The sequence below is a fragment of the Stegostoma tigrinum genome, chromosome 24, assembly GCF_030684315.1.
Source record: "Stegostoma tigrinum isolate sSteTig4 chromosome 24, sSteTig4.hap1, whole genome shotgun sequence".
Taxonomy (NCBI): Eukaryota; Metazoa; Chordata; class Chondrichthyes; order Orectolobiformes; family Stegostomatidae; genus Stegostoma; species Stegostoma tigrinum.
This window is the reverse complement of record NC_081377.1, coordinates 31862028-31888352: the sequence shown is the minus strand read 5'-3', so window position 1 is coordinate 31888352 and position 26325 is coordinate 31862028. Positions and strand designations below refer to the sequence as shown.

Below are 26325 nucleotides of genomic sequence, written 5' to 3'. Positions count from 1 at the left end.
TAGAATTTAACATTTCGTTTTGAGAGAGAAACTTGGGTTGAAAACAACTCTGCTAGATGTAAATAAGGTTAATTGCAAATGGATGGGGACAGACCTGGAACTGTCTGGAAAAGTTGAACACACCTCCTATTTCACAACAAAAATACTTCCCAGTGAACTATAAGGATTCTATGACATGAGTAAACCAATAACGGTTCACCAAGGAAGTTAATGATAGCTGCTCTTTTAGTTTAGTACAATATATTGAGGATTGGTTTTTAAAACTTTCCCAATCAGATGACTGAAATAAGAGGACAAAAATAAACTGTAAGGACAAACTGTAAATGAAAAAGCAGACAGCAAGTGTTTCATTTCAAGAAAGAGGAGGGCCAAAGTGAATGTAGGCCCCTTAGAGAATGATGTTGAGTAATTGATAATCTATCCTGTAAACAGACTTCAATGAAATTTTCTCTTGGGGAAATATTACGAAAAGGAATTTGTTAATATAGAAATTGAACTTTTGGAAAATATAAGCAAAGCTACAGATGTTTGCTTAACTTGGCATAAAAGCAAAATTTATATCACATCCTTTAATATAATTGAATGTCCCAACATGGCTTTGTGGGTGTTATGTATACTAACTATGACACTGAGCCATGTGAAATATTAGGTCACTGACCAAAATTTTGGATAAAATTGGGTTATAAGACATTTTTTAAAAGGAAGTTGATTTGGCGAGGAAGGATTTGAAAATCATTTCCTAGTAAACCCTATTAGAGATTAAATTGTTTTATGGAATTTTTTTCATCTAACCTCTGCTCCTGTCCTTACAAAGCTGCATACTGGAGCCAGGTTTGTTTTGAGTCTTATGAAAAATATTGACCAGTTTTGATTGTGAAGGCCTCAATCGCAGAAATCAATCTCTTCATCACTGGCTATTTATCAAGGCGACTGCATTGTCCAGCAGGGATCCGTGGATAGTAATTAGCTGCAATTTGGATACGAAAGACTTTTTTGTCTTGTTTCGTTTTGGCCTACCCAGCATTGCCCCTCCGTCAAAATCCAGCTAATTTTTAAATTTGGAGCCTTGTGTTACTGAATGTATTGCATTTACTCAGTGGACAGTTAGAGCGTGTTGGCTAGAATGAGGGAGCATATTAGTGACTTCATCTTTTTTCTCATTGAAGCTATTTTGGCTAGTTTTGGTCTCGTTTTGTAAATAGATTTCTGAAATATGATTGTTTTGCTTGCTGACCCAAGGACCAAATTTGCATTGCTCGCAATTGTTTAAAGTACCACGATACTGTAATAGTATAATGTTCCTTTCTGCTGAAATGAACAACTTGTTGAATTTGAAGCTTTACTCTGGGCAAGAAGTTTGCAATATTCTTGCCCTCTCTTTTTACTTAATACCTCTTGCAAAGAATACATATGACTTCAGTTTTGACTGTTGACAAAAGATTCTGCTTTTAAAGCAAAGTGATTGCAAAAAAAAGTCTGCAGTTTTAAAAAATGTTTTACATTGTGTGCATGTCTCAATATTGCCTTTTCCTGGAACACTGAACAGCAGCAGACACCATGGAGCCAATTGGTTTAGAACCCATCGAAAACTGCTTGATGTCAATTTGTTTGGCTGGTGACCAGGTGCCCGTGGCTTCTATGAGAGCAGGGCAGCAGAGAACCACCTAGTCTGCAAAGTGAAAGCATTGAACAATCTGTATGTCTTGTGTGGAGGTACTGGGAAGTCTCCTAACAGCAAGCTGTCTGTCTTTCATCTTTCCCTGAAAATCTGCCCTTGGAGGGAGCATTCTCAACCAGTGAATGAAGGAGCATTGGTGTGTGAAAACTTGTGTCAACAGCAAGGAAGCAAAACGAAATGAAGGGAGGTGATGTCCTAATGGTATTAACACTGCTATTTAATCTGGAGACCGGGTAGTATTACAAAGAACAAAGGAAATTACATCATGAGAACAGGCCCTTCAACCCTCCAAACCTACGCTGATCCAGATCTTCTATCTAAACCTGTTGCCTATTTTCCAAGGATCTGCATCCCTCTGCTCCCTCCCCATTCATGTATCTGTCTAGATACATCTTAAATGATGCTGTCATGTCTGCCTCGACCACCTCTGCTGGCAACAAGTTCCAGGCAGCCACCACCTCCCCCACCTAAAGAACTTTCCACGGATATCTCCCTTTTAAACTTTTTTTTCTCCTGTCTCCTTGAAATTGTGACCCCTAGTAATTGCATCCACCCCCACCCCACTCTGGCAGTGCTGGAAAAGCTTCTTGCTATCCACCCTGTCTATACCTCATGATTTTTGCAGAGCTCAATCAGGTTCCCCCACAACTTCTGTCTTACTAATGTAAATAATCCTAATCTAATCAATCTCTCTTCATAGATAGTGCCCTCCATACCAGGCAACATCCTGGTGAACCTCCTCTGCACCCTCCAAAGCATCCACATCCTTTTTGGTAATGTGGCAATCAGAACTGTACACAGTATTCCAAATGTGGCTGAACCAAAGTCCTATACAACTGCAACGTGACCTGTCAACTCTTGTACTCAATAGCCCATCCGATGAATGAAAGCATGCAGTATGCTGCCTTGATCATTCTATCAACCTATGTTGCCACCTTGAGGGTACTATGGACCTGAACACCCAGATCTGTGTATCAGTTTTCCCCAGGGCTTTTCCATTTACTGTGTTGTTTGTTTTTGAATTGGATCTTCCAAAATGCATCACCTTGCATTTGCCTGGATTGAACTCCATCTGCCATTTCTCTGTCCAGCTCCAATCTATGTTCTGCCGCATTCTCTGACAGTCCCTTTCACTATCTGCTACTCCACCAGTCTTAGCGTCATCTGCAAACTTGCTAATCAGACCATCTGTACCTTCCTCCAGATCAGTTATGTATATCACAAACAACAGTGGCCCCAGCACAGATCCCTGTGGAACACCACTGGTCATAGCTCTCCATTTTGAGAAACTCTCTTCCACTACAACTGTTACCTGTTGCTCAGCCAGTTCTCTCTCCATCTAGCTGGCACACCCAGGGCCCCATGCAACTTCACTTTCTCCATCAGCCTACCACGGGGAACCTTATCAAATGCCTTACTGAAGTCCGTGTATGTAACATCTACAGTCCTTGCCTCATCTCAATTTTGAGGAATTGACAAAGAATTCTGTTAAGTTGCTAAGACATGACCTTCCCTGCACACAACTTTGCTGATATCACTAATAAGCCCACTTTCTTCTAAATAGGAATAGATCCTATCCCTCAGTATCTTCTCTAGCAGCTTTCCCACCGCTGAAGTCGGGTTCACCCAGTCGGTAATTACCTAGATTATCCTTGCTACCCTCCTTAAATAAGGGGACGACATTAACAATTCTCCGGTCCTCCTGCACCTCACCCATGCTCAAAGGTTGCTGCAAAGATGTCTGTTAAGGACTCAGCTAATTCCTTTCTCGCTTCCCTCCCTAACCTGGGATAGATCCCATCCAGACCTGAGGACTTATCCACCATAACACCTTTTAGAATACCCAACACCACCCCCACCATGCCTAGACTTATCAAACATCTATCCCTAACTTCAACATCCATCATGTCCCTCTGCTCGGTGAATACTAACGCAAAGTACTCATTTAAAAATCTCACTCATTCTTCTCTGACTCCTCACATAACTTCCCTCCTTTTTGTCCTTGAGTGGGCCACCCTTTCTCTAGTTGCCCTCTTGCTCCTTATGTATGAATAAAAGGTTTTGGGATGTTCCTTAACCCTGTTTGCTAAAGATATTTCATGACCCAATGTGTGACCAGCTGGCTGTTCACCCTCACCCTTCAGAATGTCTTGCACTCGATCCAAGACATCCCTGACCTGTGCAACTGGGAGGCAACATACCATTCGGGAGTCTCGTTTTCAACCACAGAACAACCTATCTACTCCCCTTATAAATGAATCCCCTATGACTATAGCCCTACTGCTGCCTTCCCCAGTGAGCCATCTCCCAGCATTTTCCAAAACAACAGGCATTCCTGTTTTGGAGGGAGATGATCACAGGGACACCCGCACAGCCGCCTTGCTGATTCTCTGGGGTGTTTTTGGGGACCTGGGTTTGAATTCCACTATGTTAGATGGTTGAATTTGAATTCAATAAAATTCTGTGATTAAAAGTCAAGTGATGACCATTGATTGTCAGGAAAAAATTTATATTGCTTAATGATGACTCTTGGTCATCACAACTGCCATCCTTGCCTTGTCTGGCCTACGTGTGACCCCAGGCCCACAGCAATGCAATTGATTCTTAACTCTTTGGGCAATTAGGGAATGGTCAGTGAGTGTTGGCAATAAGCATCATTTGTGTGTGTTTTTTTAACTTTTGGATTTGTTTTACCCAAATGCAATTCTGTGAAACTTTAGAAACCTTAACAGTTCTTAAAATTACCACGTCCTCTCACTGGTTTAACATAATCTGCTTTGGAAGTGCTTGTTGGTTTTAAAAAAAAATTGTACCACCCCAATTCACAGTTGGCCGCATGGAGGTTCAGGCTGTGGCTGTTCTTCTTTGTCTCAACCCATGATTCCTGCTTGTGCTGACATTACCTCCCAGGTGTCAACCCTGCTTATTCAAGTGGCTCCCTTTAAATACGGTTGTCCGGGTTATTCCCAACTATAGTGGCTTACTATTTACCGTGTTGGCATGGTAAACAACACACAGATTTCTCTCATGTTGTTTAAAGCAGTCTGTAACAGCAATGTAATTAGCGTAATTCAATTGCTGCATGTAATGAGTTTCAGCCTTGGAAAAGATGTTACAAAAGGCAGTACTAGATCTTGTAATTTCCCTGTTTAGTTTAGCTAACCCTAGAAGAAGGCCAGCTCCTGGTGTTCCAAGAGTTGTTGTATTATTTGATAGGGCCATTCCACTGCCTACGTGACTTAACCAGTAATATCCATATCCTGTAAACAAAAAATTCTCAAGACCTCTGGTCCAAATTGCGATTGAATTGTTTCCCTGGTTTTTCTTCCCTTTCTTTTCCTGCCCTTGATATCCATTCTGTCTCTGTTTTAAGAAGACAGTAGTTGGGCAGGAATCTCTTTGGGACTGGAAATGTGTAACCTGTCATTGTCTGCAAGGTTCATTTGGGACCTCTGTTTGTAATACATTAAATAATTTGGACAAAGACTAGGTGATCTGGTTTGCAGATGACACACAAATTTGAGCTGTGGACAATGAGGAAGGCTCAAAGAATAGAGCAGGATTTGGGTGAGTTGGAAAATTTGGCTAGAGAAATGGCAGATGGTGTTCAATCCATACAGGTGTGAGATGACACAATTTGGGAGGTCAAATGCAAGAGAAGAGTACACAGTAAATGGTCAGACTGTTGGGAGCATTGGTATGTAGAGGGATCTATGGGTATAAGACCATCGTGCTCAAAGTGGCAACAGAAGTGCATAAGATAGCAAAGATGCTTGGTGTGCTTCTTTGTTTTGGGACCAGTATAAAAATTGGTAAATCATGATGTAACTGCAAAGGACTTTACGAGGCCACGTTTGAAGTATTGTCTGCAATTTTCTGGTCACTACTCTACAGGAACGGTGTGGAGACTTGAGACAGTACAAATGTGGCTTATCAGGGTGTTGCTTGGATTAGTGTATTAGCTATAAGGGCATTTTAGTGAAAACAATCTACACTTGTCCAAAGTGCCAGGCTTATGACCACTTGAGAAGCTAAACGAAGCGGGAGCCATGGGTTGAGACAAAAGAACAGCCTCCACCTCCATATGGCCAGTTGTAAATCGGGATAGTACAAACTTCTTTACTATCAAGCACTTCCAAAGCAGATTACTTTAAACCAGTGTGAGATTAGTAAGCCCCAGCATCGATAAAGTGGATAGTCAGTCTCTTTCCCAGGGTGGAAATGTCATATATTAGAGTGCTTTGGTTTAAGTTTGGAGGGGGCGGGGGTTTATATAAGAAGGTGGTAGGTGTCTGGAATGTCCTACCTAGAGAGGTGGTTGCCATTGTCTCTGCTTCAGTGTATCTGTTTCCTCCAGGCTTTCCTCCCACAGTCCAAAGATGTGCAAGTTAGGTGGATTGGCCATGCTAAATTGCCTGTAGTGTTCAGGGATGTGTAGCTCAGATGGATTAGCCATGGGAAATGCAGGGTTACAGGGACCAGGGTAGCAGGGTGACTCTGGGTGGGATGCTCTTCAGTGTATTGGTGTGGACTTGTTGGGCCAAATGGCCTGTTTTCACACTGTAGGGATTCTGAGCTGGGGAAAGGAGATAAAGGTGGAATTAGTTTAGAATGGCATCACAGGTGGCACAGACATGGTGATCTTAAGGGCCTGTTTCTGCCCTGCACCCCTTCACTTTCTATCCTTAAGAAGGGAATAGAGTTATAAGTTGAGGTTATATGTTTAAAAAAAAAATCACTTGCTAATTCTCTTGGTTATCAAGTTTATTTGTAATGAGTTGTTTTCTTAGGTACAGAAACCTTGAGTGTGATCTTAGTTGGCCAGGTAAATTGGAGACTTTGGATAATTTGACCAGATCTTTTCACAGTTGTGATGATCTGACATAGTGGAGCTTCATTTTTTTTTGTGTGCTACCCCAATGAGTCGTGACACTCTCTCTCTCTCTACTTTGGATCTGTTCTTCATTATGGACTGCTTGTATGAAACTTGTCAGGCAAGCATTCTTCTATGGTACCCCAGTGACAAATTTAAAAATAATCTATATTTCATGAAGTTACTGCAATTTAATTGCAGTATGAGTTTGTGACCCAGTTAAATGAAGCAAATCTTTTAACCTGTGACTACATTCTGCTGTAACTTGGTTTGCATGAGTCTAATCAAGTTTTTTAAATACAGACTGTTTTAATAGTACCATCTTTATAGAACTTAATTAAATCATGCTCAGCCAGAATTCTGCTGGTTTGCTTTGATTCTTCATATTATGCCAAATTAATGTATGAGTCAGCCTTTCAATCTGATGGTTTATGGTAAAATTCAAGCAACTATCCTGCTTCTGATTGCTGACTCATGACCTTGCTAGAAAGTGCAGGTGAATGTTGGGAGATGGGATTCAACTGATGCTGTCCATCTTGAATCGTGCAGACTTGTTCTTGACAAATAGATAGTTGCTTGAAGTCTGAGGTTGCCAGCTTAAATGCTAAATTTTGTCTTAAACCTGAATTTGAACACCCGATTGTGAGAATGTTTTCACTTGCTGTTGTTGACTTTGACTTTTGGGGTTCATAACTGCTATTGGTTTGTGCTATCACAACACAATTTCTAATAAAACAAAAGTTTGAGGGATACGTGAGGAAGCTTCAAACTGTAAAGCAAATCTGCTTAGTTGCTGCTAGTGTGCCCCATGTGGAGCGAATTAAATGAACAGTCGTGCTGTATACCAATCTATTTGCATTAAGAATATTTGTAAGTGAACAGCAAAATGGAGGTTAGCAATCAGCTATCCCAGTTGGGGACCAGGCCTGAAGAGAACAGGGATCAGAGAATCAGAATCCATGCTCACTGACACACTGACCAACAGGCAAGGCCCAATATTGAACTTACAATATATTCAGCACACAGTAGTACTTTGCAAGTTTTGGTAGACCAGACAACACTACTACTCAGTGTTCACTACTTCAAATGCCAACTTAAGGAAAGTATGAATTATGAAGAGTTCTCTCTACTTGAAACACTAGCTTGTTTTCTCTCCTTGGTTGCTGCCTGACCTGCTGTGATCTCCATTTTTAAGTTTTCGGTGAATTGGGGATATTTGCTTTCTAATTATGCTTCTCAGTTGCATGCCTGCATTTTTGAGTGTTAACATTTTAACTTTTAAAATAGCTTGTAAAATTTCTGAACATACTGTGTCTGACCTTCCCAAAATCTGTTCTCAATGATTTATCTAATCAAATTATTTGTACTTCTAAGTTTTTTTTAAAATTTGACAGTTTTTTTTAAAAATACTTGCGCACACTTCCAATTTTTGTGGTGTGGTCACTGTAAAACCATGCCCACAACCACTTAGTTTTCAATTGAATTAATGTAGCATGCTGGGCCTGTGTGCAACCAGCACTCGAAGGGAGCCGTCCATAATGTAGCCAAAGCTCTTTGCCACCAGGGTTGTAGGCTTGCATGCCACCATCTCAATTAATCTAAAATTCGAAGCCTTTCAATTTTCACCCATTACTAAACATTTTACATTGTTTTCTTACTGTTGTTACTAATGTTGCATTTGGGTGGGTCAGCTGTGTAATCTGACAATGGAATCAAAATGCAATCTTTGCATTAGCCAAGTAATGTTTTAAAATCCTTTTTTTCCCACAGATTCTAATCTTCAAAGAGGAAGATATTGTGAAACAGAGTGGCAAACGCCAGTACTTTCGGAAAAGTTTCAACGCAGGACAGAAAGACGGCCCAGTACAGCAGACAGTGGAGACACTGCATTAGGAACATCTTGTTCTGATAGCACAGAAGGTGAGTTAAATAGAAATTTGTATTGAGAGTTAGGAAATAGATGTGATGCTGAAGTGCAGCTTCCAGAAAATTACTTAAGAGGTCTTGGGCTGCATTGCAAATGTTTGTCAACTAAGTAGTATAAGACACAAAACACTGTTTCACTGAACAGAAGTATTGATAGTCTCTAAATTATTCCTGGTTAGAATCTCAGTAGTTGATCTTGTTATACTTGACTCTGGAACAGGAAAGGAGCAAAAAATCATGTTAGTAAGTAACACCTTTTCAATGTATATGTTTGTGTTGAATGAAGACTAGATTGGTATTGGCTTATGGTGCCTTTGTCAGATTTTCTTTTCAAACTAACATTCACTGTTTAGGCTTACTGTAGTATTTCTTAGTGAGGTACCTGTAGGCAGTTAGGTCAGGATAATATTTTGTGGAGAAAGCAGGAAGTTAACAAAGAAATTACATAGTGTACGGTTATCTCTCTTGCCATTTGCTGTGCTGAGCTTTATGAACTATTAATCATTGAGTAAATAGCTCTGTTGGTAGCCCTGTCTCTAATTTAAACCCTATTCCGCACAACTTGTGCAGTTTTGGTTATTGAGGGAGTGTAGCAAATGTTTATTACACTGATTCCTGGGATGGCAGGGCTGACCTAGAAAGACCAACTGAACCAATTAGGGTTATGTTCACTTGAGCTTAGAACGAGAAGTCATCTCAAAGGAACATTTTAAATGCTAATTGGAACAAACCAAGTAAGTGCAGAAAGATTGCTTTTGACCTGGGCTTTCAGGACCAGGCGTCATAGTTTAAGGATATAAAAGACCTTTTTGGGTAGAGATGAAGAATTTCTTCACCCACAGGGTGGTAAGCCTGTGTAATTCTCTGCCACAGAAACGGTTGGGACAAAAACATTAAATGTTTTCAAGGAGTTCGATTATAGCTCTTAAAATTAGAGATCGTATAGTGTGGGGAGAACGTGGGAACAGGTTCTGAGTTAGATGATCAGCCACGATCATATGGAATGGTGGAGTAAGCTTGAAAGCTGAATGGTCTACTTCTATGTCTATTTTCAGTTTCTAAGTGAAAATCCTAGAGCTCCTTCTCTAACCGCATTGTGGGTGCACCTACACTAAAAGTACTGAGCAGCTTAGGAAGGTCAGTGCCAAAACTTGGACTCTGAAGATACAATCCATATTGCTGTTTCAACTGATTTACCTAATTTTAGTGCATCCTGAATTGTCAGTTGATTCCTGAAGTCTGTCCCTCATTGATTCAGGGATCATTGCTCAGAAGAATTTTGCTCCAGCCTTTCCTGATGTTGGAAAGGAAGTGCACAGTTGCTCAGTAGTTAGCATTGCCTCGCAGCAGCTGGGACCTGGGTTCAGTTCCCGCCGCAGGATTTGCACATTCGTTCCATGTCTACTTAGGTGTCTGCCAGGTGCTCAAGTTTCAACCCATAATCCAAAGATATGCAGGCTAGGTGGATTGCAGGAATGGAGCATGGGGTTATGTCTGGGTTGGATGCACTAGAGAGTCACTGTGGACTTGGGCTGAACGGTCTGTTTCCACACTGTAGGGATTCTATAAAATGCAGTAGATAAAGCTGCTGAAAACTTTGGAAAAAACTGACTTTATTTAATTCAACGTGTGGCTGCATGCTAACTTTGAATCATGTGCCGAGGCGTACAGATCCTTTCATACCTCAGAATTTGGCCGAGGGACCTAAAGGGCAACTTTTTCATGCAGAGAATGGTGCATGGAATCAAGTGGTGGAGACTGGTACAATTGCAACATTTAAAAGGCATCTGAATGGGTGTATGAATAGGAAGGGTTTAGAGGGATATCGGCCAATGGGAAATGGGACAACATTAATTTAGGCTATCTGGCCAGCATGGATGAGTTGGGCCGAAGGGTCTGTTCCCATGCTGTACAACTCTGACTCTAATTTCTCTACGCTTTGAAATAATACCCTGCTTTTCTACTCTTGCTGAGGAGGGCAAGCTCAGTTTACTATCTTAAAGATATCTGCCAAAGCTTGGCTCCCTTTCCTAAAAATGTTTCATGTATAACCTCCTGTCCTGTTCACAATCTACTTTCCAACCAACCTTTGGATCAGCAAATGTAACAATAATATATGCAATCCCTTCATGTTATTTACATAGAGTTGTAAATAACGAGGCCTCTGCATGTTTGTGACACCACTCACTGCATCCTGTTACCCTGGAAATGATCAATTTGTGTACATCTTTTTACCTGATATTTGTCAACCAATTTTCTGGTAACATGTTGCCCCTACTATTGTTAGCACAACCATAAAACCTTTAAAATTTGGAGCGGAATTAGGCCATTCAGCCCATTAAGTTTGCTCCACCTTTTGATCATGGCTGATGTGTTTCTCAACCCCATTCTCCTGTAACCTCCTTTTTCTCCTTACTGATCGAACCAAGTAATTTTGGTCTTAAATATATTCAGTGACTTGTCCTCCCCAGCATTCTATGACAGTGAGTTCCACAAGTTCACTGTCCTCATCATCTCCGTTCTAAAGGGCCAGCCTTCACTCTGAGCCTGTGTACTCCAAGTTGTAGTCTCTCCTACTAGTGGAATCCTCAACTATGTCCACTCTACCAGGCCCCTCTGTATTAAGTTTCAGCGAGATTTTCCCTATCCTGCTATACTCCTTAATAGAATACAGATCCAGAGTCCTCAACCGCTCTGCATATAACAAGCCTCTCTGAGGCCAGCACATCCATCCTTAGATACAGGACCCAAACTGTTCACTATATCTGGTCTGACTAGAACCTTACAGTCTCAGCACCATATCCATGCTGTTGTGTTCTAGCCCTCTTGAAATGAACGCTAACGCTGCATTTGCCTTCCTAACATGCAGGTTCAGTTGGCAGTTAGAATTCAGAATTCTGAACCGAGCTCCTAATACCCTTTGTAATTCAGATTGCTGAAGCTTCCCCATATAGACAATAGTCCATGCCTCTCCTCTTTCTCCACTTTTGCACATTGTATTTCATCTGCCACTTCTTGGTTTGCTTGTCCAGCCTCCCTGCTGCTTCAACACGACCTGTTCCTCCCCTACGTTTGTATCATCTGCAAACTTAGCAACAATGCTTTCAGTTCCTATATCCAGATCATTAATGTATAACATGAATAGCTGTGGTCCCAGCATGGACCCCTGTGGAACTCCACTAGTCATGCTCTTATTCTGAAAAAGCCCCCTTTCATACCTAGTCTCTGCCTTCTGTCTGTCAGCCAATCCTCTATCTGTGCCAGTGTCTTGCCTCTAATAAGGCTGTTATCTTTCTTAGCAGTTTCCTTTGCAGCACCTTTGTCAAAGGCCCACAGATGGATCACATCTACTGGCTTTTCTTTTGTCTAATTTGTCCATTATCTCCCCAAAGAATTCAAATAGATTAGTCAAGCATGACCTACACTTGAAGCTGTATTAACTGAGCCTTATTTTACCATGCACTTCCAATTACTCCGTCTCATCTTAATGGACTGTAGCCTTCAATAGTGCACTTTTATGCTCGCCTTGCTCTTGATGTCTGATCTCCCTTGACTGTGGTTCTTGAGAGTAAATGACATAAACAAGCTTCATTGTCAAAATTAATAATCATTTACATTGATTTTTGAATACTTCATATTTTAACTATTTTATGGCAATCCAGCTATAGGTGTAAATTTTAAATCCAATTAAATACCAAAATCTTTGAACTTGATCTACCAGCTTAATTGATCTCTTCTCCGTTGATGTCATGACTGTGGTGAGGTGGTTCTATTTTGAGCTCTGGGCTTTGAGCCATTTTAATGTTTGTTAATTAGGAGAAGGGAGCAAATATCATCTGTCTTTTTCAGTTACTGAATGATCCACAATGTAAGGAAACTTAAATAGGGAAAATGTATTTGAAAAAACTGAACTTGCAGAAACATACTTAATCCATACAGGCAGGCAGGCATTCTAAGCTTATCTAAATATATTTTATTTTGTAATACATTTGTGCAGTAGTTTGGGGAGGGAGTGGAAGTTTTGCAGTGGTAATTAAGTGTCTGGACTTGATTGCAGCATGCCTGTTTTTGATTTGAGCACTAGTAAGAACCGTTCATAGAATATTGACCTTGCATCTCTCAACCACAGAAGTTCTTCAGTGCAGAAGGAGCCCATTTGTGCCTGCACTTGCTTATAAACTGAGCATCATTACCTAGTGCCAGTTTCTTAGTTTTATTTTCTCCCATTATCCTTGCGTTTTTTTTATTGTTGGGGAGAGCAAAGAATCATCTAGTGCTGCGTTGAATATTGCAATTGAACCTGCTTTCACCAGACAGGCAATACACTCTCTCTCTATACCTGACTTCTTGTGTGGTGAAAAAGTTTTTACCTTGCTACACCCTTGTTTCTTTCGTAGCTATCTTCCCCCCCCCCCCCCCGCTTGTCTCTTGCCTCTCGCTCTCGCTCTCGTGCGCGCTCGCGCCCATATATATATCATACACGCCGCACACACACGCACACGCGAACTGGCTTCCGTAAAGTAAAACAGCCCCAACTTCTTTTGATCTGTCTTTCGTGGAAGAATGTTCCTTATCACAAGACTCGTGCTTTGTAGCCTAGAAGAGCATCCCGCCTCTTCCACCCAACAGTCCCTGTCACTGATTTCATTTAGCCTACATATCCCTGGCCACTATAGTCAATTTAGGAAACAGGAGCACCTGGAGGAAACCCATGCAGATACAAGTGCCAACGCTTGCCAAGGGTGGAATCGAATGCAGGTCCCTGGTACTGAGGCAGCAGTACTAGCTATTGAACCACCATGCTGCCTGTACTTCAGCTGAGGTCTAACAAGTCTAGTACTGGTCTTGTGTTTTATGGTTGGTACTAGCCAAGTGTTGAACTGAGTAATGGTGTTCCTACAGATTTAAATTTCTAAGCTTTTTTTATTTCTGCTGAAGCACCCAAATCATAATAGGTCTTAACAATCTACTTGATGCCCTTTGCTGTGAGACTTAGTGATTTTCGTCTTTGAGCAAGATTTTCAATGCCAGATCTAATGTGTATGTTTTAAGCTAGCTGGAACTGAACATAAGCGGTGTATGGAAACAAATATTTGTATGAAATTCATGGATTGATGGAATGTTTTCTCAAAATCCCATTTGTAAAACTAAGTTAGTAGGGACTAAGAATAAGCTGTCTGTTTCCAGTTGTGAAATATGAGAAGTGGTGCTAATTATACCAGCAACTCTCTTGCCAGTGTTCTCTCTGGCTAAATGGAACGGGATGTACTCATTTCTCCTTCCACCCACCCAACCAACCAACTACTCAACGTGACCGTACAAATGCAGTTTATGTTCATTTATGCAAATTTGTTGCTGATCAATAAATGTCTCAATGAAACTGCTTGAGGCAAAGATAGGGGCACGTGATGCAGAATACTTTTAGAAAGCAGGTATTGCACCTATGGATTTTATTGTGAAGATGTTACAGTTTGGATATTTATGAAGGTAAGTTGTTTTTATTCAAATACGCTAGTTACTATATCACACTTCAGACCTCCTTCCCAGTTTTGTTTCTGCCTTTCAACTCTTCTTTTGGAAAATAAAATATTGCATGAGTGTCGCTCAGGCTCCATTAATAGCTACGACAACACTGACTTGATTATCTCAAACTCTCATGGATGGTGTCTAAAAATAGTGTTTGCTTTTTCCATGGCCGCTGCTGCTGGATTTTAAAAAAAACTGATTCTTTAATAATATCTATAACAGCCTGAGATTAGTGTTACCACTAACTGCTGCATGGGGATAGTAATTGAAGTTTGTTAATGTTTATTATGATACAATATTTATTTCTTACTTGACTGATTTTTGTTGCCTGTCCCAGATGAGTCAATAATAACCAGTGTTGTAGCTATCCTGAAATGTTGGCTTGTTAAACTTAAGTTTGTTCTGCTATTTGAAAACAACAACTTTCATAAGTTAATTTTTTAAGTTAGGTGTAAAATATGATCAAGTTTGAAATGGCCTGTACAACTGTCTTCCTAAAACAAAACAAAATTTACAATATTCTGTTTCACTGGGTGGAAATTGTATGCCCCAGCCTAATGTTTCTCATTTTTAGCTCCAACTTTTAACAACTGTCTGTTGAAATGGAGTTTGAATTGGGATTCAGTCTGATAATGGACCGAGACTTACTGGAGGAGGGTGTTTTTGGTCACCTCGTAGCTAAGTTGTGGAAGAAACAATGCAGATATCATTTGCATCTCACTTGTTTAGAAGATTTTTGACTGTGGCTTGGTTAGCTCAATTGTCTCGTGTGGTGTGGAATGATAGCACCAACACAGTTTTAATTGTTGTACTAGCTCCAGTAGTTCATGGAAGCTGCAAGCTTCCCAATGGCCACTGGATGATAGAGGAGCAGAGATGTGGACAGATTATGGAGAAGTGTGAAAACACTGAAGTTGTTGTGGGTGATTTCAGTTCCCCTTGTATTGACTGAGACTGGTTTAATGCCATGGCATTTGGGGGGATTTGTTAGATTCATCCAAAACAGCTTTTTCAAATGATACCTCACTAGTCCAACGAGGAAAGGGGTCATATTAAACCTGATATGGGGAATGAGCCCTGCCTGGTGATCAGAGTTTTCAGTGGGGGAGCATTTATGGTCACTGTTCACAGTTCTGTATGTTTTAAGAGTACTTGGTGAAAGTACTCAACTGGGGAAAGGCTACATACCGCACTATTTAGGCAGACACTGGGGCTGGTTCTTTGAGGGTTAATCTGTCTGGCACACGGAAATCTTTTAAAGGCCAGCTGGTTTCGAGATCAGGACCAGCACGTTCCTGTGAAAATAAAGGATAAGAGTGGCAAGATTCCAGAACCTTGGATGACAAAAATTGAGAATTCAGAAAAAAGAAAAAGGAGGCCTACTTAAAGTTTAGGAAAGTGAAGAGAGACCCCTCAAAGAATACAAAAATGGCAGGCAAGAACTCTAGAAAGAAATTTAGTAACTCTAAAAGAAACCATGAAATGTCTTTGGCAGTTAGGATTAAGGAATGTACCAAAGCATTTTATGTATGGAGCGAAAGAGTAGGTCCATTCAGGCAGAAAGCAGGGAATTTATGCTTGGAGCTGGAGCAAGTTGGTTAGGTCCTTAACAGATACTTTGCATTGATTTTCACAAAGAAGAAGGACATTGAGAATGGTGAACATTGGAAAGTATGTTTATATTCTCCGGGCATGTCAGTATAAATAGTGGTGGTGTTGGGTGTTTTGAAAAGCATTTAAAGTAGACAAGTCCCCAGGTCCTGATAGGGGATATCCTAGAATACTGAGGGAGGTAAGTGAGGAAATTGCTGGGGTCTTGTACAAAATCTGTCCTCTTCAGTAACAGGTGAGGTCTGAAAGGACTGAAGAATAGCCAAAGTTCTTCCTTTTTAAGTAGGGCAACATGGATAATCCAGGAAGTTGCAGGCTGGAGAGTCTTGCATGAATGGTAGGGAAATTATTGGAGAAGATCCTTAGGGGTAGGATTTATTCAAGTTTGGGAAAACTTATGGACTTATTAGTGACGGATAGCATAGCTTTGTTTAGGGAAGGTCAAGCGTCTCAAACTTGGTTGCGTTTATAGAGGGAAAAGACAAAGATGATTGAGACAGGGTGGTACTGGTCTATATTGACTTTGGCAAGATCTTCTACAAAGTTGCTCATGGCAGGCCGATGCAAAAATTAATTTGGGTGGAATTCATGGTGAGATGCATTCAGAGCTGGCCTACTCGGAAGACAAAATAGCTGTAGAAATGTTTTTTGACAGGAAACCTGAACAGTAGTGTTGTGTAGGGGCCAGTGCTGGAAACCCCCCCCTTTTTTTTTTGTAGCATACGTTCTCCTCCAAATCATTTATGTAGGTGGATTGATTAGTAAGTTTGCAGATGACAAAGATTGGGTGAGCTGCAGATAGTGAAAAGGATTTCCAGAGGATACAGCAGGATATAGATAGGCTGGAGACTTGGAGAAAAGGCAGATGAAGTTTTAATCCGGATAAATGTAAGGTGATACATTTTTAGAAGATCCAGTGCAGGAGGGAAGTGTGCAGTAAATGGCAGCACCCTTAGCAATATTAAAGTACAGAAAAATCTAGGGTGCAGGTCCACAGTTCCCTGAAAGTGGCAACACACTTGGATAAGGTGATCAAGAAGGCATATGGCATGCTTGTTTTTACTCTGGTTACAGAATAGTGAAAATTTGGCAAGTCATGTTGTAGCTATATGGAACTTTAGTTAGGTTGTGTTTAGAATATTTATGCACAGTTCTGGTTGCAACGCTAATGGAAGGATGTGGGGGCTTTGGCGAGGGTACGGAAATGGTTAGCTAGGATTTTGTCAGGTTGGAAGTTTAGCTGGTTAGCTGAGGACAAATTGGACAAACTTGGTTTGCTTTCATGTTGAAAGATGGGGGGCCACCTGTTAAACTTTATAGAATTAAGAAGTATAAATAGAATGAATAGTTGTCCCAGGCTAGAAATGTCAATTATGGGATATAGGTTTAAAATAAGAGGGATAAATTTCAAGGATATGAGAGAGGCAGGCTTTCTTCCCAGAGGGTGGCAAGTGTCTGGAGGCAAATAAAGCAACAATGTTTTGAGACCTCTTGGCAGAGATATGAATAGGCAGAGGGTTACAGACTGTGTAGAAACAAAAGATTTTTGGTTTAGAAAGGAATTGTTGAGCCAAAGAGCCAGTTCTTGTGCTATACTCTTCCTTGTTCTTTTGCTTGCCTTGATGTGGAGTAGCGTCTCAAATTTTATATAACCATCTATGCCTCGACTGATGAGTGAATGCATACATTCGTGGAAAATATTTGACACTTGAAATCAAAAATGGGGGGCCATGTGTCAATAAGTTTGGTGTTGGTGATCTGTACCAAAAGGTACTACTTTTACCAAACTTTTGAATCAGCGTTTGTGCATCTGTGTAGTACAAGTATTTGGGGCATTACTTGCCTGAAAAGCTGAGATACTTCCGAAGGAACACTTTTAACCCACTCTTTAAGAGGCCTGCAAGTGTACCTATTCTTGTTAATTAATTTCCATCTATCTCTTTCATCTCTTACAGATTTCTGCAGCTCCAGTGGGTGTTCCTTGTTCAAACCCATCCGTTCGCTGTCTATCATTCCTACTGCGCATGTCATGCCTTCCACTTCTTCTGGTAACACTTCATCTAATCTCCATCCAGTGGGGGATTCTGGTTTCAATTCTGTATCCATGCAGCCAAGTGATCTGTCAGACACACAAGATCAAAGATCTGGAAAACAGTGGTCTTCGTTGTCCAGGTTGAATGGGGTGGATGCTTCTAACTTTGAGACCAGGGCTGTCAAAACGGAAGAACCCTCTATCAGTGTTAAACCTTTACCTGTAGATTCAACAAACAGACCTGCACTGAATGTGCTTGACGGCTCCTATCCAAATGTTGAATATTTGAGATCAGATGAGATGGTACGAAAATTTGAAACTCCTAATATTGAGCCAACTTTGAATCAGTCTGCTTTTTTGAACACTATCTATGACGATCCTAGATACAATTTCCAAGAATGTAGCAAAGAAGGACAATCTCATGATATCAATGGAGCTGGAAGCAAGGATAGCTCTAGTATCTCCAATATGACTTTTAAATCCTTGCCAGAGAGCAGAAATGCGTCCACGAACAGTGGGTTGTTGGGGCAGAGACCTTGTTTGCGACCTAATGGTGCAGGCTCTGTACCTGAAGGGCTCCATAGCTTACAAACACAGCAAGCAATATGGGCTCCAGTATGGCTAAAGGAACGAACATGTGGAAAACAGTTTGACATTCACTCTAATGATAAACCTGGTGACCTAACAATATGGCAGCAGCAACAACTGGAGAGCCTGAGGCAACAAGTGGAACAAATGCAGGTATTGCTGTTACATTCAGTTTGTGATTTGAGCAAGTTTTTGGTTAGGAAGGGCAGGAGGAACCCCAGCAGTTTGTGGTTTTTTGAGGCCATACTCAGTGCTCTGGTAGTATCACAGGGTTAGTAATCCTGAAGCCCCAGATGTAGGGGAACTAGGTTCAAATGCCACGATGGCAGCTAATGGAATTTAAATTCCCAGTCAAATTCAAAAAGTCTGGAATAAAAAGCTAGTCTCCGTAATAGTGAATGTGAGAGACCACTATCTGATTCATGCATTTCTCTTAGGAAAGGAAATTCACTGTCCTTACTTGGACTGGCCTACATGCAACTTTAACCCAGAGCAATGGGAATGATTCTTAACTACTTTCTGCAATGATCTAGCAAGCCATTTAGTTCCAAGCCATGTGGGGATGGGCAACAAATGTTGGTCCTACTAGTGACACCTACATCCAATGAAAAGATAGGAAAAACTTACTGAAGATGTATGGTGCCATTTTCACCTGCTGTTGAACAGTTATCTTGCATAGAATTATAGTGATTGTTTTCAAATTTATGGCATGCGTAAGTCAGTTTTGTAAGAGGATCTAAGATGAGACAAGAAATAGGACTTGAATGCATATGGACAGGCAAGGCATGATTAGGGATAGTCAGCATGGTTTTGTGTGCGGGATAATTGTCTCTCAAACTTGATTTGAGTTTTTGAGGAAGTAACTAAGAAGACTTAAGGGCAGAGCAGTAGACATCAGTTACTTGGACTTTGCTAAAGCCTTTGACAAGGTTCTGCATGGTAGACTAATCAGTAAAGTTAGATCACATGGGATTCAGGGTGACCTTGTCAATTGGATACAAAATTGACTTACCAGTATGATAGTGTGGTGGCAGGTTGGTTTTCAGACTGGAGGCCTGTGACCAGTGGTGTTCTACAGGGATTAGTGCTGGGTCCACTTTGACTTTTCTATATGAAAGATTTTAGATTTGAAATAGAAGGCATGGTTAGTAGGTTTAGCAGATGATGCCAAAATTAGTGGTATAGTAGACAGTGAAGAAGGTTATTAAGATTCCGAAGAGATCTTGTTCAGTTAGGTCAATAGGCTGGAAGAGTGGCAGATGGAGTTTAATTTGGTCTAATGCAAGTATTGCATTTTTGGTAAGCTGAACAAGAGCAGGACTTATCCAAGACCCTACTTTTAAGTGTGTAGAACAGAGACATAGGGATTCAGGCACATCATTCTTTGAGGTTTACATTACATTGATAGGGTTGTTAAGGCATTTAGCATGCTTGCCTTCATTGCTCAGTCCTTCCTGGTATAGGAGGTCTCTTCTGGACTACTGGATCCAGTTCTAGTTGTCACATTATTAGAAATTAAGCTGGAGGGGATTTGGGAGCGTGTTCAGGATGTTGCTGGGAATGGAGGGTTTGAGTTATGGGATGAGGCCGGATAGGCTGGAATATTTTGTCACTGAACGTAGGTTGAGAAGTGACCTAATAGAGGTTTGTAATAATGAGGTGTCAGAAAAAAATTCAATGGCAGATCTCTTTCTCCAGGCTTGGGGATTTCAAGACTAGGGGGCATATTTTTAGGGTGGAAGGAGAATGATTGATTGTTAGAGACATGAAGTGTTTTTGTTTTTGAATGGCTCTTGCTGAATGAACTTTCAGATGAAGTGGTCAATGTGAGTACAGTTAGAATGTTTAAAAGACATGTAGATAATAACACAAATGTTCAGAGGGATATGAGCCAAGCAGAAACAGGGGAGGACTGTTTTTAGTTTAGGATTATGGTTAGACTGAGGGGGTTTGTGTCCGAGCTCTGTGATTATGACTCTGATTCTAAATCAACCTGACTGAGTCATGACTCTCCACTGATGCTTAAATATAATGTCAATTTGTTTAATGCTGTCATGGGATATATTTGGTCAGACCATATTTGAGTATTGTGTTCAGTTTTGGGCACCTTTTTAGGACCAATTTTGACAGGTTAGGGAAGGCTATTCTGTTTTCACTGTCACAATTTCAAGATTCAGGTAGGATTTGAGTGAAGAGAAACTTCTTCATTCAAGATTTGGAATGTATCATCTGGGAGAGTGGTGGAGGTTGATTCCATACGAGGTTTCAAAAGTGAGCTGGATATATATAATTTGAAAGTCGTGAAGTTAGAGGGATATGGAGATAGGGCCAGTCAGTGGCCCTGGCTGGGTAGCTCTTGTGAAAGCCGGTACAAGAATGATGGGTTGAATGGCCTCTATCTGAAACCAAAGATTGTGATATGGTCTGTCTGTCTTCCAGATTTATTGCATTACTTCACTTGTCCAGACATCAATCACGTTACTTTTGGAGTTCGTTTCCTGGCCTGCTATCCTTGCTCCTTTTTTAAGTTGATAATTGTATTCCATTATTTTTGACCTCCACCATCCACTTGTCAACAGTTGTCAGTCAGAATTGATTTTCCTGATGTGCTGAGATTGCAGTAGGTTTAACAATTTAATTATTGTGCTACCTATTCCTATAGGTTTTAAACCATCGATCCCATCAGTATCCTGCAGCCTATTCCACTTTTGCACATCAGGAACTCAATAAATGGGATCCACTAATAAAAGCAAATGAAAGCCTGTTGAAGGAGAAGGAGATGGTTATTGAAAGGTATGTACAATTTATGGTTTTTAGAAATGTTCATGGATTGAGTCCACTGACACTTGAGAACCAATGTTAACTTTCTTCTCTACCGATGCTGCCAGGCTTGCTGAGTTTCTCCAGTTTGTATCTCCTCTCTGGATTAGAGCTGTCATTTAGGAAAAGAATAAACTCTCATCTAGAATTAGCACCAAATGTCCTGTGGTCAAGTGAAGCAACTTGTTATGTCCCATCAAGCTCTTTTAGGTCATGTACAAATGTTAATGCAAATTGAAGTTTCCGCAAATGTTCTGAAGTCCAATACAACAGTTTCAATGCAGAAAAATAATCTGTATGGCTGTATCCCATTACTCTGTCCTTGACTAAGACCTCCCACCTGTCAAATTCTCATTACCTATTTTGGCTTTTCACTTTCCATCTTTATGGTCCTTGTGTGGTGTGCTAGAGTGTTCTGAATTTTAAGTATCTTCTGTGGTGTCAAATTTGAATGATTGATTATTGCACCTGTTGGAGACTACGTATTCTTCAGACTCCATGGAGATCATCTTAACAAATGGATGTGAGCATGTCGTGCTATGTTCTTACAGCATGTGTCTTCCTTTTGGCTATCTGCAGGGGTACCAATTAATCATTTTAAAGGGGAAAACCTCTTTCCTGCTGTCCTTGAGTTCGATTTGTAAATTTTATATTTATGAATTCCTTCTATTTTTGATTACAGGCAGAAGCAACAAATAAGTCATTTGGAGCAGAAGATGAGGGAGAGCGAGTTACAAATGCACAGTGCCCTGCTGGGCCACCCAGTTCCACTCAGTGATGTCTGCATACTCCGACTACAGGTACTACTCCCTTTATGGTGAAATATAGGACAAGAGCTAAAGTCCATAACAAACCACCACCAAAAAGTGAGAATGGAGGAGGTACATGAGGTGGTGATAAGTGATACATTAGGGTAAAAGCTTGTCGGAAAGACAAACTACAGACTGTAAGGAGTTCCTGGCAACAAACGACTTGGAGCAGAAGTTTGCGTGATGAATCTCTAACTCAATGCAGGAGCAAGAACATGTAGACGCCAACTGTTTGGCGCTTAGGAACAAAAGGAAAGGAGAATTGAATGTAGCTAGCGTTTAAAATGGAGACACAATTTTGACAGCTTGTGTACAGTATAATGCTGCCAGTCAGTACATTTTACCTGTGCTTCAGATTTCTGTAATAGTGCACTTTTAAAAGTGCACTTTCTCTTCTAATGTGTTGCATCATTGTTCAAAGTCTTAATCTTGTAGTCCATGTATTTGTATCATCCTGCGGCTCAAATATTTGGGGTCCTGTGGAGTGGGAAGAAACAATGAGAGCCTCACATTAGAGAAAGTTGGTATGTTTGACTCCCCCATGATGTAATGTGAAATGTGTGGCACCGGTTTGATTTTGAAGTTCTTATTGCTGAAATCCTCACTATACCTTTTGTGTACTTGAACCTTTGCATATGCAAAAAGATGATGCAAGTGAGATTTCAATGTGTCCAAGTACCATCTGCTAATTCCTATTTCCATGGTTTATAGGAATCTCTACGTGAAAATGCATTCTTGCGAGCTCAGTATGCAGAAAGGACAGAAATGTTGACAAATGAAAAACTGGAGATGGAGAAAAAGCTAACAGGATCAGAAGTGGAGATTCGTCATCTGAATGACAGCCTGAAAGAAAATGCACAAAAACACATGGATGATATGAAGAAAATGGAAGAAAAGGTAAGTGTGCAGTCTGTAATGCAAGACATTTGGAGTGGCCTTGGGTGGAAAACGAGCTGAAATGGTTTATATACATAACTAGACTTCTGTCTTCTGTTTTTACTAATATTAAGCATGGCAGTCAGCAAAAGCCTGCGTCCATCGATTTATTCAAGACCTATTAGTAACCAAGGCAGGGGCTATATTTAAACTAACGTTTCATATGAGGCTATCATTCCAAGTCAGTGCAGTATGTGGCTTAGAGCTACTCCCAAGACTAATGATATTCTCATGCATTACTGTTTAATATCTTTCTACCTGGTAGAGGTGCTAAATTTGGAAATCAAGAGCATGGAGTAGCTTCACTGCATTGTACGTGGTTATGTTTCTTCCACTTTGAGTTGTGGAAGCTGTGGTTTAGATGGTAGGTATCAATTAAGTAAGCTTTCTCTTCCAGCACCTACTGATCTTGATCCATTTTTCCAACACTTCGCCCACAGCCTTGGATGCTATGATGCTTCAAGTGGTCATCTAAATCCTTGTGTTGTGATCGTTTCCACCTGTACCACCTTTTTTGAGGCTGGGCGTTCCAAATACCCACTGCCCTCAGGGTGGAAAAAGAAATCTCAAATGCCCTCTAAACCTCCTGTCTTTTTCCCTTTTTAAATTATGCCCTTTGGTAATTGACTCCTGTTGTAAGGGCAAAGTTTCTACCTATGCCCCTTTTGATAATTTTGTATACCTCAATCATGGCGCCCTCTTATTTCTCTGCTCTAAGAAAGTTATCCTAGCCTATTTTAGTTTCTCTGCGCAGATGAAACACTTCAGCCCTGGCAGCATTCTAGTGAATTCTCTCTCGCTGTGGCTCATGCAATTATATCCTTCCTTTTACTGTGATGACTAGGATTGCATGTATTACTTCAGCTGAGGCCTAACTAATCCCTTGTAACTTTTTTCTGTTAATGTATTCAATGCCTTGACTGAAAAAAGCAAATATCCCACATGTCATCTTAGCCGTGCTTTATCCACCCGCCTAACTTTAACCCTATCGCCTTGTTGCCTCCAAGGATCAGTTGATGTGCGCACCAAGGTTCCTCAGATCCTCTGTACTTCATATTTATGGTATGTGCATATGCTCTATTGCTTTGGTCATCCCAAAATGCATCACCCCTCACTACTTTTTTCCCAGATTAAATTCCATTTTCCATTATTCTGTCCATCTGACCAGCATCTCTTCTCTCTTCCCCCCCCTCCCCCCCCTCCCCCCCCCCCCCCCCCCCCCCACCCCTCGTTTTATATCGTGGATTTTCTCCCTTGACATTAGCCTCCCTGCTCTTTTGAACTTTATGCTTCCCTTTTAGTAAAGGCAAGTATCCCATTTGCTGCCTTAACCACTCTTATCTGCCTGTCTGGCTACTTTTAAAGGGCCAGCGTACATGCATACCAAGGCCCTGCTGATCTATGGGTCCCACTGTTCATCATGTATTCCCTTGCACTTTTTGGCAGGATAAATAAGCCTCCATCTCTTTTTATCTGGTTTCAATTCATACAGTCACTAGAATCCCAACAGTGCTGAGGGAGGCCATTCAGCCCACTGAGTCCACCCCCCCCCCCCCCCACCTTGCAATTCTGCATTTACTGTAGCTAACCCACCTGTCCCTGCCCCTCCCAGGACACTATGGTACAATTTAGCCTGGCCAATCCACCTGAACTGGGTAGGATGTAGCTGGAATACCCAAAGGAAACCCTTGCAGACACTGGGAAATCTAACTCCAGACATCCATCCATGGTTGGAATTGAACCTGGGTCCTTAGTTTTGAGGTAAGACTGCTAATCACCATGCCACCATGTTGTGCTATTCAATTTGCCACTGATCAATCTGTCCCTCTCTCTCCTCTTTTATTTGTACCACCCCTCAATTTTCACATAGCAAATTTGCTGACCAACCCTCTATATTCAAGTAAAATCATTTATTTACCGTAACTATTGATATCTAGGGGAGCTTTAGACACAGATGTGTTTTTGTGACAAGACCCCTCCCACCTTCACTGACTGCTCCTTGTCACTCAGCCAATTTTGGATTCACATCACCACCATGAATCCCATGGGCTGGTTACCTTTTTTGCCACCAGTCTCACGTGCGGGACCTGAAAAAAGCCTTGAAGTCCAAATAGACTACGTCAAATGCATTGTCCTCACTACACACCTGATCACTTTGAAAAATTGAATCAAGTTTGTCAGACATGACCTCCCTTTAACAAAATCATGCTGACTGTTTTTGATTTTTCTCCCTGTTACTCCAAATGCAGATTAATTCTGTCCCTCAGAATTACTTTGATTAGTTTCCCCACAGCTGAGGCTATGCCATTTGATCTGTAGTTTCCAGGTTGATCTCTTGCTCCTTCCTTCATAAGGGTACCATATTGGCTATACTGTGGCCAAAGAGGATTTGAAAATTTATTGCCAATGTTCCTGTTACTTCCTCATTTGGAGCATCTGAGAATTTCTTCCATCCAACCTTGGTGATTTTTCTACTTTTTAAGTCAGTCAGACATTCAGGAACCTTCTCTCTGTGCAAATTTCTTTAACCTATCACTCTTTCTCCCTGATTTATAGTCATACAACACAGAAACAGACCCTTTGGGCCAACCAGCCCATGTTGACCATTATCCAAACTAAACTGGTCCCACTTGCCTGATCTAGTCCATACCCCTTCAAACTTTACCTATTGACATACTTATCCAAATGTCTTTTAAATGTTGTAATTGTACCTGCATCCACTACATTCCATAAATGAACAGCTCTCTGTTTTGAAGGAAAAAAATTGTCCTGATGTCTCTCTCAAATCTCTCACATTAAAAATGTGCCGCCTAGTCTTGAAATTCCCCATCCTCTGGAAATGACAACTACCATTAACCCTAACCTATACTCGTGATTATTTTTATAAATCTCCTGTAAGATCATCTCTCAAGTTCCTATGCTCCAGTGGTGGGAGGGAAGCCATAGCCTCTCTTGAATTATCACCTTCCATACCTAGCAACATCCTGGTGAATCTCTTTTTGAACCCCCTCCAGCTTGATAATACTCCTTCCTATAATGGGGTGACCAGAACTGGACACAGTATTGCGGAAGAGACCTCACCAATGTCCTGTAAAACCTCAATATGACATCCCAACTCCTGTACTCCAAAGGACTGAGCAGTGAAGGCAAGTGTGCCAAATGCCTTTTTAACCACCATGCCTATATGTACCTGAATCCCTTGGTCCCTCTATTCTGCTACACCACCCAAGGCCCTACCCTCAATTGTTTGGTGCCAAAATGCAACCTTGCATTTATTAGATATAACTCTTCTGTTATCTTTTAGCCTATTGACCCCTCTCCTCAAGATCACTTTGTAATCTCGGAAAAACCTTCACTGACTACCATGCTACCAATTTTGGTGTCGTCCTCAAACTTACTTAGCATGCCTTCTACAATCTCCTCCAAATAATTATTATAAATGACAAACAAAAAGAGGATCCAGAACCGATCCCTGAGGAACACTGGTGACAGGCCTCCGGTCCAAAAAGCAGCCTTCCTCCTCCTC

At 41.0% G+C, this 26325-nt stretch overlaps 1 protein-coding gene across 3 annotated transcripts in view; it reads left to right on the top strand.

The window, feature by feature from the left end:
• Positions 1 to 26325, top strand: part of cep85 (centrosomal protein 85) — an 81001-nt gene that overhangs the window by 25057 nt on the left and 29619 nt on the right. For all 3 annotated transcript variants that reach the window (XM_059654331.1, XM_059654332.1, XM_059654333.1), the window contains 5 exons: positions 8322 to 8471; positions 17570 to 18387; positions 20897 to 21027; positions 21737 to 21854; positions 22575 to 22760. In XM_059654331.1, coding sequence (XP_059510314.1) covers positions 8322 to 8471; positions 17570 to 18387; positions 20897 to 21027; positions 21737 to 21854; positions 22575 to 22760 — 1403 coding nt within the window. The remainder of the gene's footprint in view (positions 1 to 8321; positions 8472 to 17569; positions 18388 to 20896; positions 21028 to 21736; positions 21855 to 22574; positions 22761 to 26325) is intronic.